The sequence below is a fragment of the Amblyraja radiata genome, chromosome 22, assembly GCF_010909765.2.
Source record: "Amblyraja radiata isolate CabotCenter1 chromosome 22, sAmbRad1.1.pri, whole genome shotgun sequence".
Classification (NCBI taxonomy): domain Eukaryota; kingdom Metazoa; phylum Chordata; class Chondrichthyes; order Rajiformes; family Rajidae; genus Amblyraja; species Amblyraja radiata.
Window position 1 is genome coordinate 31,713,731 of NC_045977.1, and position 14,764 is coordinate 31,728,494.

Consider the following 14,764-nt stretch of genomic DNA (forward strand, 5'->3'; position numbering starts at 1 on the left):
CAATTTAAAATCTTTACAATTTTGTCCTAAACTCCTCTCTTCGAGTTTTTTCCCCCCCTCATCCTCTAACAATCAGTCTAAAGACGGGTTCCCACCTGAAACATCACCTATCCATGTTCTCCAGAGATGCTGCCTGACCAGCTGAGTTACTCCAGCACTTTGTGTCTCAGAAGGTTTCCAGGGTTTGTTCCCAAGCTGTCCCAGAATTTGATGTCCCCGAGATCAGTTCCTGAGGTTTATTCCTCTCCACAGAGTCTCTTGCCCAGAGTGGGTGAGTCAAGAACGAGAGGACATATGTTTAAGGTGACGGGGAAAAGATTTAGTAGAAATCTGAGGGGTAATTTTTTCAGACAGAGGGCGGTGGGTGTATGGAACAAGCTGCCAGAGGAGGTAGTTGAGGCTGGGACTATCCCAACATTTAAGAAACAGTTAGACAACATGTCCCAGCTACACTAGTCCCATTTACCCCCACGTGAGCAGGTGGGACGAGTGTAGCTGGGACATGTTGGCCGGTGTGGGCAAGGTGGGCCGAAGGGCCTGTTTCCACACACTATCGCTCCATGACTATGTGCAGAGTTAGTTCCCAGGGAATGAGAAACAGGAATGCCTTGTAAAAATAATACAGCACAGGAAGGGGTTGGACAGGCTAGATGCAGGAAGATTGTTCCCGATGTTGGGGAAGTCCAGAACAAGGGGTCACAGTTTAAGGATAAGGAGGAAATCTTTTAGGACCGAGATGAGAAAAATATTTTTCACACAGAGAGTGGTGAATCTCTGGAATTCTCTGCCACAGAAGGTAGTTGAGGCCAGTTCATTGGCTATATTTAAGAGGGAGTTAGATGTGGCCCTTGTGGCTAAAGGTATCAGGGGGTATGGTGAGAAGGCAGGTACAGGATACCGAGTTGGATGATCAGCCATGATCATATTGAATGGCGGTGCAGGCTTGATGGGCCGAATGGCCTACTCCTGCACCTATTTTCTATGTTTCCATGAACAGGCCCTTCGGCCCACAATGTTCCTGGGGATTTCTCTTAGCCAGAAGTGGCCAGAGTTGTGTTCAGAGATCGACCTGTGTACTTTTCTGGTTCTCGAACTCCAAAGTGGCACCATTGCCCACAGTATAAATGGATGAGCAATATAGGGGAAATACAATGACAGTGCAAGTACCTTTAGCCTGTGCTTGCCTTTAAACAAAGCTTGTAACATTATTTCCAACATCGCCTGGTCTTTCCCCACAGCTCTGGAAATAATTTCCTTTCAAAGATGTGTGCAACTTCCTTTTCAGAGATATTATTTCAATGCTTTCAACATCCTTTCAGGCAATGTGTTCCCAATCGCAACTTAGTTTGTACATTAGTTTTCCCCAAGTCCCCCCCCCCCCCCTCCCTGAATCATTCTGCCAACTGCGATCTGTCTGTCGCTGTTCGACTGTGGCTCACCCGCCACTGGGGATGGTCTTCTGTTGGTTCCGCTATAGAAACCCTTCGCGATTCACCTTCTGTCATATCTCCCTTTAACTTCACCACTCTGAGAGGAAGGATCCCAGCCCCGCACAATGTCCTGCCTCAACACTGCTGCTCCCACCACCTGCCCAGAATGTATCCCGAGCCTTGGAGTTTACGGAGGAACTGCAGATGCTGGAAAATCGAAGGTAGACAAAAGTGCTGGAGAAACTCAGCGGGTGCAGCAGCATCTATGGAGCGAAGGAAATAGGCAACGTTTCGTGCCGAAACGTTGCCTATTTCCTTCGCTCCATAGATGCTGCTGCACCCGCTGAGTGTCTCCAGCACTTTTGTCTCCCAAGCCTTGGAGTTCATCTGATGCTCATTTCTCCCTTTCATCGATCGATCTCTCCTTGAAGAAAGTCGCCCTCCTCACCTCTCGTCCCCAACTTTCACCTCACCTGTAAGCTTTGAAAGGCCTGGATAGAGTGGATGTGGGCAGGATGTTTCCACTAGTGGGAGAGTCTTGGACCAGAGGCCATAGCCTCAGAATAAAAGGAAGTACCGTTAGGAAGCAGATGAGCAGGAATTTCGTAGGTCAAATGGCGGTGAATCTGTGGCATTCATTGCCACAGATGGCTGTGGAGGCTCAGTCAATAGATAGTTTTAAGCTAGAGATTGGCAGATTTTTGATGAGTTATGCCCCTGTCCCACTTAGGAAACCTGAACGGAAACCTCTGGAGACTTTGCGCCCCACCCAAGGTTCCCGTGCGGTTCCCGGAGGTTTTTGTCAGTCTCCCTACCTGCTTCCACTACCTGCAACCTCTGGCAACCACCTACAACCTCCAGGAACCGCACGGAAACCTTGGGTGGGGCGCAAAGTCTCCAGAGGTTTCCGTTCAGGTTTCCTAAGTGGGACAGGGGCATTAGGGTGTCAGGGGTTATGGGGAGATGGCATGAGAATGGGGTTGAGAGGGAAAGATAGATCAGCCATGATGGAATGGCGGAGTAGTCTTGATGGGCCAAATGACATAATTCTGCTATAACTTTATCAACTTATGAACTCTCCCACTAGTGGAAACATCCCCTCCTTGTATTGAGGAAGGGAGGTGGGTGCTGCGTAGCCCGTTACTCATGCTCGAGGTGCCTGTTGCTCAGCTGTTGTGATGTGTGCGATTCTTTGTGTCTCCCACAGACACCCTCTCTCACCGCGAAGGTGACCATCGTGGAGGCTAGGAATCTGCTGGCCAAGGATGCCAACGGTGAGTGACCCTGGGCACAGCTCGGACCTGCCCTCGTGTGTCTTCCAACTTTCTTCACTAATCCTCAGGCAGGAGATGCGCTGTGGGGAGGAATCTCGGTACAATCAGTTAATGATCGCAGCTGAAAGCCGACATTCACAACTTTGCGCAGAAACTATCAGTAAAGCTGACATGTCAACGTAACGAGTTAACACTGAGATTTCTTCCTCTCTCCACCCCCCCCACCCCCACCCCCCTCGGTCACTGGTTACTTGTCACATCCCAGTAATGTCCGCATTATAATTAATGGCAGAGTTGAGACTCACCCAACACACTAGGGGGAGAGGCTGGTTGGTATCATTATGCGATCCAGTGATTATTCTTCAATCTCAATGACTACATAGAAAGAACATAGGAAATAGGTGCAGGAGTAGGCCATTCGGCCCTTCGAGCCTGCACCGCCATTCGATATGATCATGACTGATCATGGCTACCCCATGATCCCAGTGATTAGTCCATGGTTCAGCCGATTACTCCCAGCGATGTTTTGCACACAGGTCAAAGGCCATTCCTCACGCCACCTGCACCAGTTGTAGAATTAATATAGCCCCTTCATTAATACAACCCTTTCCCACTCCCCTTCCCCCCCCCCCCCCACTCCCCACCCCAGCCATCTCCCCTCCATCTTTGCAAACACGGACCACCATGGCGGGGCCCTAGGGAGCTCACCCACCTTCCCTGACGTTCCCTGACGCTGTGGATCTCTGCAGGGTTCAGTGATCCCTACTGCATGCTGGGAATCACCCAGGGCCAGCCCGCACAAGAGGTGGAGGAGAAGAAGGGCCGCAAATTCAGCTTCCGGAGGAAAAGGGAGAAGATGGAGAAGAGGTCAAGCCTCAAGGACGTGCTTCCTGTCAAGTACATCCAGGTCACAAACGTCAAGTCCAACACCTTGAATCCCGTATGGAACGAGAGCTACGTTTTGTGAGTATATTTACGCCTGATCGACCAACTCCCAGACAGCGTAGTTTGGCAGCAACCATAAACTCTGCGCTTTGATCATCATTCCCCCAGCATGGATTAATTATTTCCATCGGTGTTAGTTTTGCTCAGGTAGTGAACCTCATAATGCTGGAGAAACAAGACATAGGCTTCCCCCGGGTGCTCCGGTTTCCTCCTGCACTCCAAAGATATACAGGCTTGTAGGTTAATTGGCTTTCTGTAAATTGTCCCTAGTGTGTAGGACAGTGCTAGTGTATGGGGCGACCGCTGGTCAGCACGGACTAGGTGGGCCGAAGGGCCTATTTCCATGCTGTATCTCTAAAGGCTAAAGTCTACAGTAATCTGTCATCCCACTTTCATATCCACTCTCTACACACTAGGGGCAATTAATCTACCAATCACTCTGGATTGTGAGTAAACTCAAACACCTGAGGTTAATTCATGCAGTCACAGAGAGGACATGCAAACTCCACAGAGGCAGCACCAGAGGTCAGGATCAAAGCTGGGTCTCTGGAGCTGTGAGGCAGCAGCTGTGCCAGTTGTGCCACTGTGCTGCCCAGCCCTTGCCCATTGGGTTTGCTGATATGTTACAGCAATTGCACCGTTGCCACGGAGAGTGAGGAATCTCCTGTACACGGGGCCGTGAGACTCTGCGAATGAAGAGGTTTGACAGCAAATAGACATCAAAATACTTTCATTGACTGTGAGGTACCTAGTCACAGCAGGGGGGGGCCCTGCAAGAAACTGCAGGGAAGCAAGGCTTCCTTTCTCTGTTAAATGGCCATTGATTTCTTGTTTATTCCAGTGAAGTGGATGACATCCACAATGACCAGCTGCACCTTGACATTTGGTGAGTGCTTTCTTTTCATGTGCATCTTATTTATGTTCTATTTCTGTTTCTCTGCCTCCGTTCCCTGTCTGTCTCACCCTCCATTCACATTGTGATTCCCTTATCCCTCGTGCTCCAATTCCCTTCTCTCCACCACCTCTCCCTTGATCTGTTGCCATCTCCATCTCACCTTGTCTTTCTTTGTTCGTTACTCCGTGCTTCTTTCTCTGTTCCTCCGTTTCACACTTTCTCCCTTTTTTTCTACTTCTCCATCTCTCTCTCTCTCTCTCTCTCTCTCTCTCCAACACACTTTATTTCCTCCTATTGCTTTCCCCTTCCTCTGCTTCTCTCTCCTTCTTTCCCTCTGTCACTCGCTCGGTTTCCCTTTCATTCTTTGTCTCGCTGCATCCCCCTTTCATCTCTACTTCACTCCCTTTCTCTTTTTTTTCCTCTTTCGGCCCCTTTTAACTGCTTCCTTTCTCTCTCTGGAATGAGTAAAGGCGAGATCAGAGGGGCTGCCATTCCCCTACTGTCCCTACCCAGAACCGAGATCTGTCCCATATGGTTTTGCTGGATAGAAGATGCAGCATGTAAACGGGCCCTTCGGCCCATCCCGTTCACGCCGACCATTGATCACCCGTTGATGGATAAGGGGGAAGTCTTTTTGGACCGAGATGAGAAAAACATTTTTTACACAGAGAGTGGTGAATCTGTGGAATTCTCTGCCACAGAAGGTAGTTGAGGCCAGTTCATTGGCTATATTTAAGAGGGAGTTAGATGTGGCCCTTGTGGCTAAAGAGATCAGGGGGTATGGAGAGAAGGCAGGGATGGGATACTGAGTTGGATGATCAGCCATGATCATATTGATTGACGGTGCAGGCTCGAAGGGCCGAATGGCCTACTCCTGCACCTATTGTCTATGTCTAGGTTTCACACTGGTTCTATGTTACCCCACTTTCGCATCCCCGGCCTGAACACCGGGGTCAAATGTACAGAGGTCAATTAGCTTTCAAATCCGCGCGTCTTTGGGATGTGGGAGGAGACGAGAGCACAGGGAGGAAACCCACGTGGTCACAGGAAGAAGATGTAAAATCCACACAGACGGAGCCCGAGGCCAGGATTGAACCCTGGTCTCTGGCGCTGCGAGGATGCAACTCTACCGGCTACTCTAAAACTGTGCCGGGTACTCAGTCACAGAGCTGGTCTGTGATGGCTGTGACTGTCATAATGCGGGGTTACATTGGTAATATTGCCATGCTATAAAATGCGCAAGAATATCTATGCCAGGTCCCTCTGGGCAGAAATCACCTTCAGCAGGCTGTGTGCAGACTGTTGTTGAGAATGACTGACTCTGGTGGGGTCAAGACCTGACCAGTCACAAACCTCCTCCGACTGCCACCTCTCCCCGATGAGCAGAAGAAAGGGATTTGACATTGACTGTGATCTGCTTGAACTGTAGCTCTCCCCGGTGTCTGTGGTGAAGAGGAAGCAGGTGGAGGCCTGACACTCGACTGGCACAGTTCGGAGCACCAGGCTGGGAGAAGAATCCTTACCTCCCCGAGCCTGTTCCTCCATTCAATATGATCTAATGTATAATATATGTACAATATCAAAGGGTGGCACAGTGGCGTTGTCGGTAGAGCCACAGCCTTACAGCGCCAGAGACCCGGATGCGATCCTGACCTCGGTTGCTGTCTGGGTGCAGTTTCCACGTTCTCCCTGGGACCACGTGGGTTTCCTCCAGGTGCTCCGGTTTCCTCCCACATGCCAAAGATACGTGGGTTTGTAGGTTAATTGGCCACTGTCGCGTATAGGGAGTGTGTAGAGCGATGGTGTGAATGGGTAATTGATGGTCAGTGTGGACTCGGTGGGCCAAAGATCCCGTCTCCATGCTGCATCTTTGAACTGAACTAAACTAAAACCCTCTCCTCTTTCCTACTCCCCTGATATCTTTCATTAACAAAGTAGCCCGTCATACTCAGATTCACAGGGTGGTGAATCTGTGGAATTCATTGCCACAGACAGCTGTGGAGGCTGTCATTGGGTATCTTTAAGGCGGGGATTGACAGATTTTGTGATTAGTAATGCCCCTGTCCCACTTAGGAAACCTGAACGGAAACCTCTGGAGACTTTGCGCCCCACCCAAGGTTTCCGTGCGGTTCCCAGAGGTTGCAGGTGGTTGCCGGAGGTTGCAGGTAGTGGAAGCAGGTAGGGAGACTGACAAAAACCTCCGGGAACCGCACGGAAACCTTGGGTGGGGCGCAAAGTCTCCAGAGGTTTCCGTTCAGGTTTCCTAAGTGGGACAGGGGCGTTAGGGTTATGGGAAGAAGGCAGGAGAATGGGTTTGAGAGGAAAAGATAGATCAGCCATGATAGAATGGCGAGTAGACTCGATGGGCCAAATGGCCTAATTCTGCTCCTATGTCTTATGAACGTAAAATTAACTAATAATCCAGAATCAATTGCTGTTGTGGATGAGTTATCTATCACCCTCCCTCCACCCCATCCCATTGGAACTTGTTTCTCTCCACCCTGTCAATTCTAATATCATGAGAATTTTGATCTGACTTCCTTTAACATTCTTAATTCCAGCATACACCACCCTCGTTTCACAGACCTCTCCACGGAGTCCAGGTGACTTTCTGGCAAAGTTGGACAAATGAGCATCAGGCCCACAATCTGAGACATTTCTAACTCCAGTGAATGATTACGTCTCCCAGCACTGATCCTCGCAGGATACCGCCAGCCATATCCTGTTGACTTGACAGCCTACCCATTATCTGTGTCCGAGTCGGTCAACAACTTCCTTCAGTCCATAGATAGACACAAAACGCTGGAGTAACTCAGCGGGGACAGGCTGCATCACTGGAGAGAAGGAATGGGTGACGTTTCCAGTCGAAACCCTTCTGAAGAAAGCTCGACCCGATATGTCGCCCATCCCTTCTCTCTAGAGATGCTGCCTGTCCCGCTGAGTTACTCCAGCATTCTGTGTCTGTCTTCGGTTTAAACCAGCGTCTGCAGTTCCTTCCTGCGCCTTCCTTCTGTCCATGGGCTTTATCTTTAACCAACAGTCTATCATACGTGATATCATCGCGAACTGCCTGAAAATCCGTATGTGTAGCATCCATAGTCTTTGCCTTGTTCATGGCCTTAGTTCCTTCCTCAGAACCCTGCATCAGTTTCATTGACGTGATATACCCGTTTCACAATCCATGTCGGGTGCCTCAGAGCAACTGTCAGAGCTCAAGGGGTTCAGTCACCCGACATTTAATTACTGACCCATGGTTGCTGGGACTCTCCAGAACCTGGCTTCCCTTCACTTTCAAGCTGCCCGCTGCTCACCCTGAAGATATCGGAACACTCCCATAGAGACCTCAGGAACTTGTGTGCATGGTATCACCAGATCGCAGTCTCTCACACTCACTCTCAATGCCCACTAGTTGTGGGTTCACTTGCCATCATGGCTGTCTTTAACCCATGGCCCCCGTCCCCCACTGACCCTAAAGCCACAGCCTCTTTCCCCATCTCCCACTGAACCTAAACTCACAACCTCTTTCCCCACTAAACCCATGGGCCCCATTCCCCACTGACCCTAAACACGCAGCCCCCATTCCCCCCCATCTCGTACTGACCCTAAACCCACAGGGCCCTCCTTCCCTATCGGGCCTAAATCCACAGCCTCCACTTGGACAGGTACATAGTGATGAAAGGCTTAGAGGGTTATGGGCCAAATGCGAGTAAATGGACAAATTTTGGTGGGCATGGATGAGTTGGGCCGAAGGGCCTGTTTGTGTGCTTCCCAAACTCTATGATTCCGCGACTCGCGTTTGCTTGATTAATTGTGGACAATCTCTGCCTCAAACTTAATCTAGTCTGAAATCTTAATAGCTGCTTGTAATTCTTGCTGCAGAACACGACACGGGTCAAAATTGTGCTATAATTGCAACAATCAAATATTAAAATGCTCACTGACTAATGAGATAGTTGCTCATTACGCAGTGTAGTGTGACTGATCCTTTTCTTGGGATCACCTGTGTTTCCAAACAGCATGCGGCACACTTGAGAGATTCGTCAGACATGAGCTCATTTGCTTTTCCCAGTCCACATGAAAGTCAAGTTCCCTCATTAAAATCGCATACGTGATTTGTGTGATATCCTGATGTATGCGTCTCACAACAGCCTTTACTCAACTCCAAATAAGTGTTAAATCTTTTTCAGTTTCTTAATTTCCGCTTATGATGCCCCCCTGCTCTTGCTTGCTGTTCATTATATCTTCCCCCATCAAAGATGCTGCTTCAACACTAATCAATGATTCTGTTCATCCTTCACATTTTTATCCTTCTTTTCTGTGGACTCTGTAACATGAAATATTTACCTTACAGTCCTGAATATTTACCTGAAGCTCAGTCCAAATTCTGGCTGCCACATGTTGATTATGTACCAGAATTCATTCAATTTTTATACCTGACACGTTTTCAGAAAGCAAAATTACTTGCATTGCGCAAGTATGTTTTACTTGCATCATACACTTATGAATTGTCTTATTTGTCTAGTATTTACACAGATATTTCTTATTTCTCTCCTCTAGTTGAATCCTTTAGTTTTCATTTTACATGTGGTGTCTAAAGTTTTTTTTCTGACAACTGCCATCTTTCACCCCAACAATTTGCTTTATCATTATTTATAGTACATTCCCGTTTCCTTGAACAATCCTCCAATAACATCTCCGCATTCGCTAGTTTTGGATTCTTTCTACTAGAGTAACCTAATTTGGGTGTGATTTTTTTTTTTTTAACTTTTTTCTTTTCCCCAAGATAAACATTATTCAGAATAAAAGCTATCTATACAAAACAAGGGCTGTGCTAAAACGCTTTCAATATTCACAGCAGCTATACATACATGCATTATCCTTGGCAGTGTTCACAGAAGTATCATTATACCCTGCACCCTTGCCACTCGTGTGGCTCCCTGGGGTAATATCCCTTCCCTTGTTTGAGGGTCCTCTCCACCACCCTCTGGCCCCCAAAGTGCAGCAGCAGAAGGACCCTAGACTGTGGTCCTCCCCCACATGGCCTTGGCGTTGGCTGCACCGAGCTTCATTGCGTCCCTCAGCACGTACCCGTGCAGTCTGCAGCGGGCTGGTCGACAACATTCCTCCCTGGTGCAATATTTGTGCCAGCGCTTCACGAAATTAAACCACTCGTCAACATACACAGAGCCATCCATCCACTTATGCATTACACTGACAGGGGAAGGAGAGCGATATCTTAGCAGTGCTGTCATTCCCTCCCCAGGGACCACGATGATGATGTTTCGGTTGCTGAAGCATGTAAAAATCTGAATCAGATCAGCGGTTTAAAAGGAATGGGCAGGTAAGTCAACTAGCCCCACTCATCGTTCAATCAATCCCTAAATGTCATAAGCTATGAATTTTTTCTGAAGAAACCTTTAAAGCAATCATTATTTTAATTATACCCCTTGACTCAATTGCCCAATTAAAAGGACACTGATGCATTTGATGGATTTCTGTTGGTCTGCCTCTAACCTAGATGTACATTATTGTCAATCAAGCATTTGCTTACCCTTTGCACGAACATTTTGTACATGTTCAACCATGGCCTTATGAGGGAACTTCACCTAGCTATTACTGTCATGTTATTTCAATGTTATGCTCAAGCAGGCAAGCTGCAGTACCTCATTTCATGTAACAAATGAATTGCAAAGAGAGGAAGCTGGACAATGTGAACTTAGTTGCTCAATTTGTGAAGGGTGTATCCTTGCAGAGTTTGTGCATGTGGGTACTGCACTAATCTAGACATTTTAAAGTTCTATAATTTTTTTATTGAACAACTTTTACGTACCAAGAAAATCAGTGTTTCATTGAATCGGTGAATATACAACATGCTGGAGTAACTCAGCGGGTCAGGCAGCATCTCCAGAGGACATGAATAGGTAACGTTTCGGGTCAGGAAACCTCTATGGACTGATTCTGTTGTGGGAGGGGCTGGAGAAAGTTGGAAAAGAGTAGGGGGCAGGACAAAGCTTGGCAAGTAATAGAGGAGGTGGGGGGGGGGGGGGGTGGATAGGCAGAGGTTTGGATCAGAAATGAGAAGGCAGAAGGTGTTAGACAAAGGATTAGGAATTGAAGAGTTACCAAGTGTGAAGTTAGAGAAAGGAATGTAGATGCAAGGGGGGGGGGGGGGGGGGGGGGGAGATGGGGAAGGAGGAGTTTGGGTAGGGCACTGGGGAGAGGCAGGGGGGGGGGTGGAGAGAGAAGGGCGAGGTGTAGGGGAAGAAGGGAGAGGGGGGAGGTTTGTAGTTACCTAAAATTGGAGCATCCAATGTTCGGACCGGCGGGTTGTTGTGTTGGGTTATCCAGTGTCCTGTTGCTAAGAGGGGGGGTGGGGGGGGACTTAGTAACTAGCAACCACACCGTGCTAGTGTGTCTGTCAATGTTCTACCCTAACATGGAGTACCTTGTCTCTGTTACACTTCACTGGCTGGAATAACTCAACGGGTCAGGCAGCGTCTCTGGAGAAAAAGGACGGGTAGCGTTTCAGAACTCTGAAGAAGCATCCCGACCTGAAACGTTACCCGTCCATTTTGTCCAGAGATGCTGCCTGACCAGTTAAGTAATTCCAGCATTTTGTGTCTCTCTTTGGTGTAAACCAGCATCTGCAGTTCTGGCTGTTCTTTCCATCGTGCAGGTACTTCAAACAGATCATGAAGTCGGCTCGAGGTAATGGGGCCTCGGGATCTCAGGATGATAACATTGATGATTTCCTCGGCTGCCTGGACATCCCCATCATTGTGAGTGTGATGTAGGGGGCGTGGAACAACAGTGGGAAGCAGTGGTGGTGCAGTTGCTGCCTTACAGTAGCAATGTTACAAAATTTTGAGATTTTAAAAATCAAGTCTGCAATTTATCCCATCAGATAAAGCATAAACATAAGTTTAATTTGACACCTAATTCACTTTCATATCTCAAGTATTTAAAAAGTTATGGCCATTTTCATACTGGGAAATGAGCATCTTGTTCCCTATTGATTTTCTATGGACATAACAAAAAAGCTGTGATCGTGAACAGTCAAAAGCCCATAACTTTCTTAAAAATTAAGAGAACTGAATGAAATTTTCAGTTATCATAGATTGAAGCATTCTGAAACAAATATAAAATAATCTTATTTGGATGACCTGAAATTAAGGCATATAATTAGTTAGTTACCTAATTGTAGCTAATTTCAGACTTCAATTACTAGATCTAAACATCTATCCATTTCTTAATAAATGATTAACATTTTTAAATAGCCTAAATGTCCAAATAATATTCACAAATAATTCACAATAAAACATGATTTTAAAATCTCATTTACATTAATTTATAGACCAAATGGAAGGAATTTAGTGTTTAATTGCTGTAAATAAATGCCCATTTAAATCAGCTTTCCAGTGGGTCCCTGTGGAACGCGCTGGTTTAGAACGTTCACATTGCTGTAGATTTGTGCCCCAAATGCCCAGAAAAATACTGCGGGATATAATGGGCCCAAAATGAGCTACTCGCAATATTAAACTTTGTATAAAGGGATCTTTAGAAGCCCTTTTTAATGTAAAAATATACAGCCTTCCTTCAGTTGTCTGCTTTATGAGACCCTGCGGTTGCTGGCGGTCGCGGGTTTAGAGGTTGATTTTTAAACTACTATAACTATTTTACGAGGCCTTTAAAACTAATAATAGCTTTTGCGACGGGGTCTTTCAGCGATTTTTCGTTAATAATTAACTAGGCTGAACATCCTCGATTTGAACAGCCTAGAGAAAATCGCGTTTTAAACCCGCCCCCTCTAAACGGCGCCAAAATCGCGCACACAGGCTGGGACAGATTTTTAGCGACGCTTCAGGTAGGCTTTGCAACATACCTACTTACAGCGCTTGCAGCACCAGAGACCCTGGTTCGATCCCGACTACGGGTACTGTCTGTATGGAGTTTGCACGGTGGCCGCATGGGTTTACTTTAAGATCGGTTTCCTCCCACATTCCAAAGACTTTGTAGGTTAATTGGCTTGGAATAAATGTAAAATGTCCCTAGTGTGTGTGTGTGTGTGTGTGTGTTGCATAGTGTTAATGTGCAGGGATCGCTGGTCGGCGTGGACTCGGTGGGCCGAAGAGCCTGTTTCCATGCTGTATCTCTAAACTAAACTGTTCTCAGGCCTGGCCTGCACCCCAACCCACAGGCTGCAGAGGACCCAGTCTACAGCACGGGCCCCAGTAGAAACATGTCACACCACGGGCCCCCTCCCTGTCTGTGTTCCTGACCTACACCCGACCTATGTCCAGTGTCTCACCCGCCAGACCAACCCATCAAACCAGAAATAGACTGCGCCGCTGGGCTTGGGGGCTCTTCTCCAGCTGAACTCCAAGCCTCACCAACACTCACCCCACTGATCCAGACCCTGTCCAATAACCCAAGCCCTAGGGCGGGGTCAATGCCCTGACTTGGGTCCTGGGTGGCTTTGGATTTGTTTAGAGATACAGCGCGGAAACAGGCCCTTCGGCTCACCGAGTCCACGCCGACCAGCAATGCCCGCACTCTAACTCTATCCAACACACACCAGGGACGAATTACAATTTTACCGAAGCCAATTAGCCTACAAACATGTAGGTCTTTGGAATGTGAGTGGAAACCGGAGCACCCGGAGAGAAACCCACGCGTTGATGGGGAGAAACTCCGTACATACAACACCCGTAGTCGGGGTCGAAGGCAGCAACTCCACCACTGCTCCACCTTGCTGCCCATTTGGTTCAGTTCCAAAGCTGAATCTTTCCCGTTCTTTTATCAGGAGATCCCTGTTGAAGGAATTGATACGTGGTACAAACTGGAGCCTCGATCAAGCTCTTCTCGTGTTGAGGGTGACTGTCACCTGGTGATTTCACTGGCCGTGATGCAGGTAACGGGCTGGGGGCTGGGGGCTGGGCTGGCACAAGTGAGAGAGATACGGCAACAGTGATAAGCCACGATAAGGGGCTCCATCGGTTTTATTCTCAATGAAATACTTGCCTAAGACAGGGCTTCTGTTAGTGGGAAGGTTAGACCCAATCTGAGGACCAAAGCCCAGGGTGGAATAGCTTAGACATCTGCTGAGGGATGCTCACAGTGGAATGGCCACAGAGCAGAGATGAATGACAACCAGGGAAGAACAATGGAAAGTGTAACATTTCTGGTTGGAACTCTTCGTCAGATATCTGACCATCTGAAGAAGGGTTCCAACCTGAAACAACACCTTTTCCTTTTCTCCAGATATGCTGCCTGGCCCACGGAGTTACTCCAGCATTTTGTGTCTTATGTTTTGTATAAACCAGCATCTGCAGTTCCTTCCTTTGCAAAGGCGGCACAATGCTGCAGCGGTAGAGTTGCTGCCTTACAACGCCTGGGACCCGGGTTCGATCCTGACCACGGGTGCTGTCTGTACGAAGTTTGTACGTTCTCCCTGTGACGTGCGTGGGGTTTCTCCAGGTTCTTCGGGTTCCTCCTACATTCCAAAGACGTCCAGGCTTGTAGATTAATTGGCTTCGGTCAATTGTCCCTAGTGTGTAGGATAGTACTAGGGTGCGGGGTGATCGCTAGTTGGTGCAGACCCGGTGGGCCGAAGGGCCTGTTTCCACGCTGCATGTCTAAAGTCTAAAGACTGGAAAGTCACTCCAAGATTGTTGGGGCTTAGAGGCAGCAGCTTCAGTACAGGAGTGGATCCAACACCCAGTGAGAGTCAACACTTACAGGAGAGGAGGAGCTTCATCCCCCAGCGAGAGACTTCGCCTGCAGCAGACAAGGGGAACTATATCCCAGTGAAAAAACTGTCAGGAAAGGAGGGCCCTGTACCAAAGAATCAAGTCGAGAGTGTTTATTGTCATATGTCCCAGACAGAACTATTATTTTTTTCCTTACGGCAGCACAACAGAATATGTAAGCATAGTATTCTGTGAACAATATAATAATCATAAAAGGTTTAGTGTGTATATATGTGTATACACATAAAAACAAGCGAAGATTCAGATTCAGATTCAAACTTTATTGTCATTGTGCAGTGTACAGTACAGAGACAACGAAATGCAGTTAGCATCTCCCTAGAAGAGCGACATAGAATATGAGTGATAAGTAAATATATTTACGTGCATACAGTCGTAGTAGTGCAATTATTTTTTTTACTGGTGGAAGGAGTGTCCGGGTGGGGGGGGGGGGGGGGGGGGGGGGGGGGGGGG

The 14,764-nt window shown here is 47.7% G+C and overlaps 1 protein-coding gene across 1 annotated transcript in view; it reads left to right on the forward strand.

Moving 5' to 3' along the window:
* baiap3 (BAI1 associated protein 3) overlaps positions 1-14,764 on the forward strand; it is a 77,566-nt gene that overhangs the window by 20,305 nt on the left and 42,497 nt on the right. Inside the window, exons 6-11 of the mRNA XM_033040225.1 lie at positions 2,638-2,704; positions 3,454-3,667; positions 4,491-4,535; positions 9,808-9,885; positions 11,221-11,323; positions 13,348-13,505. Of these exons, the coding sequence (XP_032896116.1) occupies positions 2,638-2,704; positions 3,454-3,667; positions 4,491-4,535; positions 9,808-9,885; positions 11,221-11,323; positions 13,348-13,505 (665 nt within the window). The remainder of the gene's footprint in view (positions 1-2,637; positions 2,705-3,453; positions 3,668-4,490; positions 4,536-9,807; positions 9,886-11,220; positions 11,324-13,347; positions 13,506-14,764) is intronic.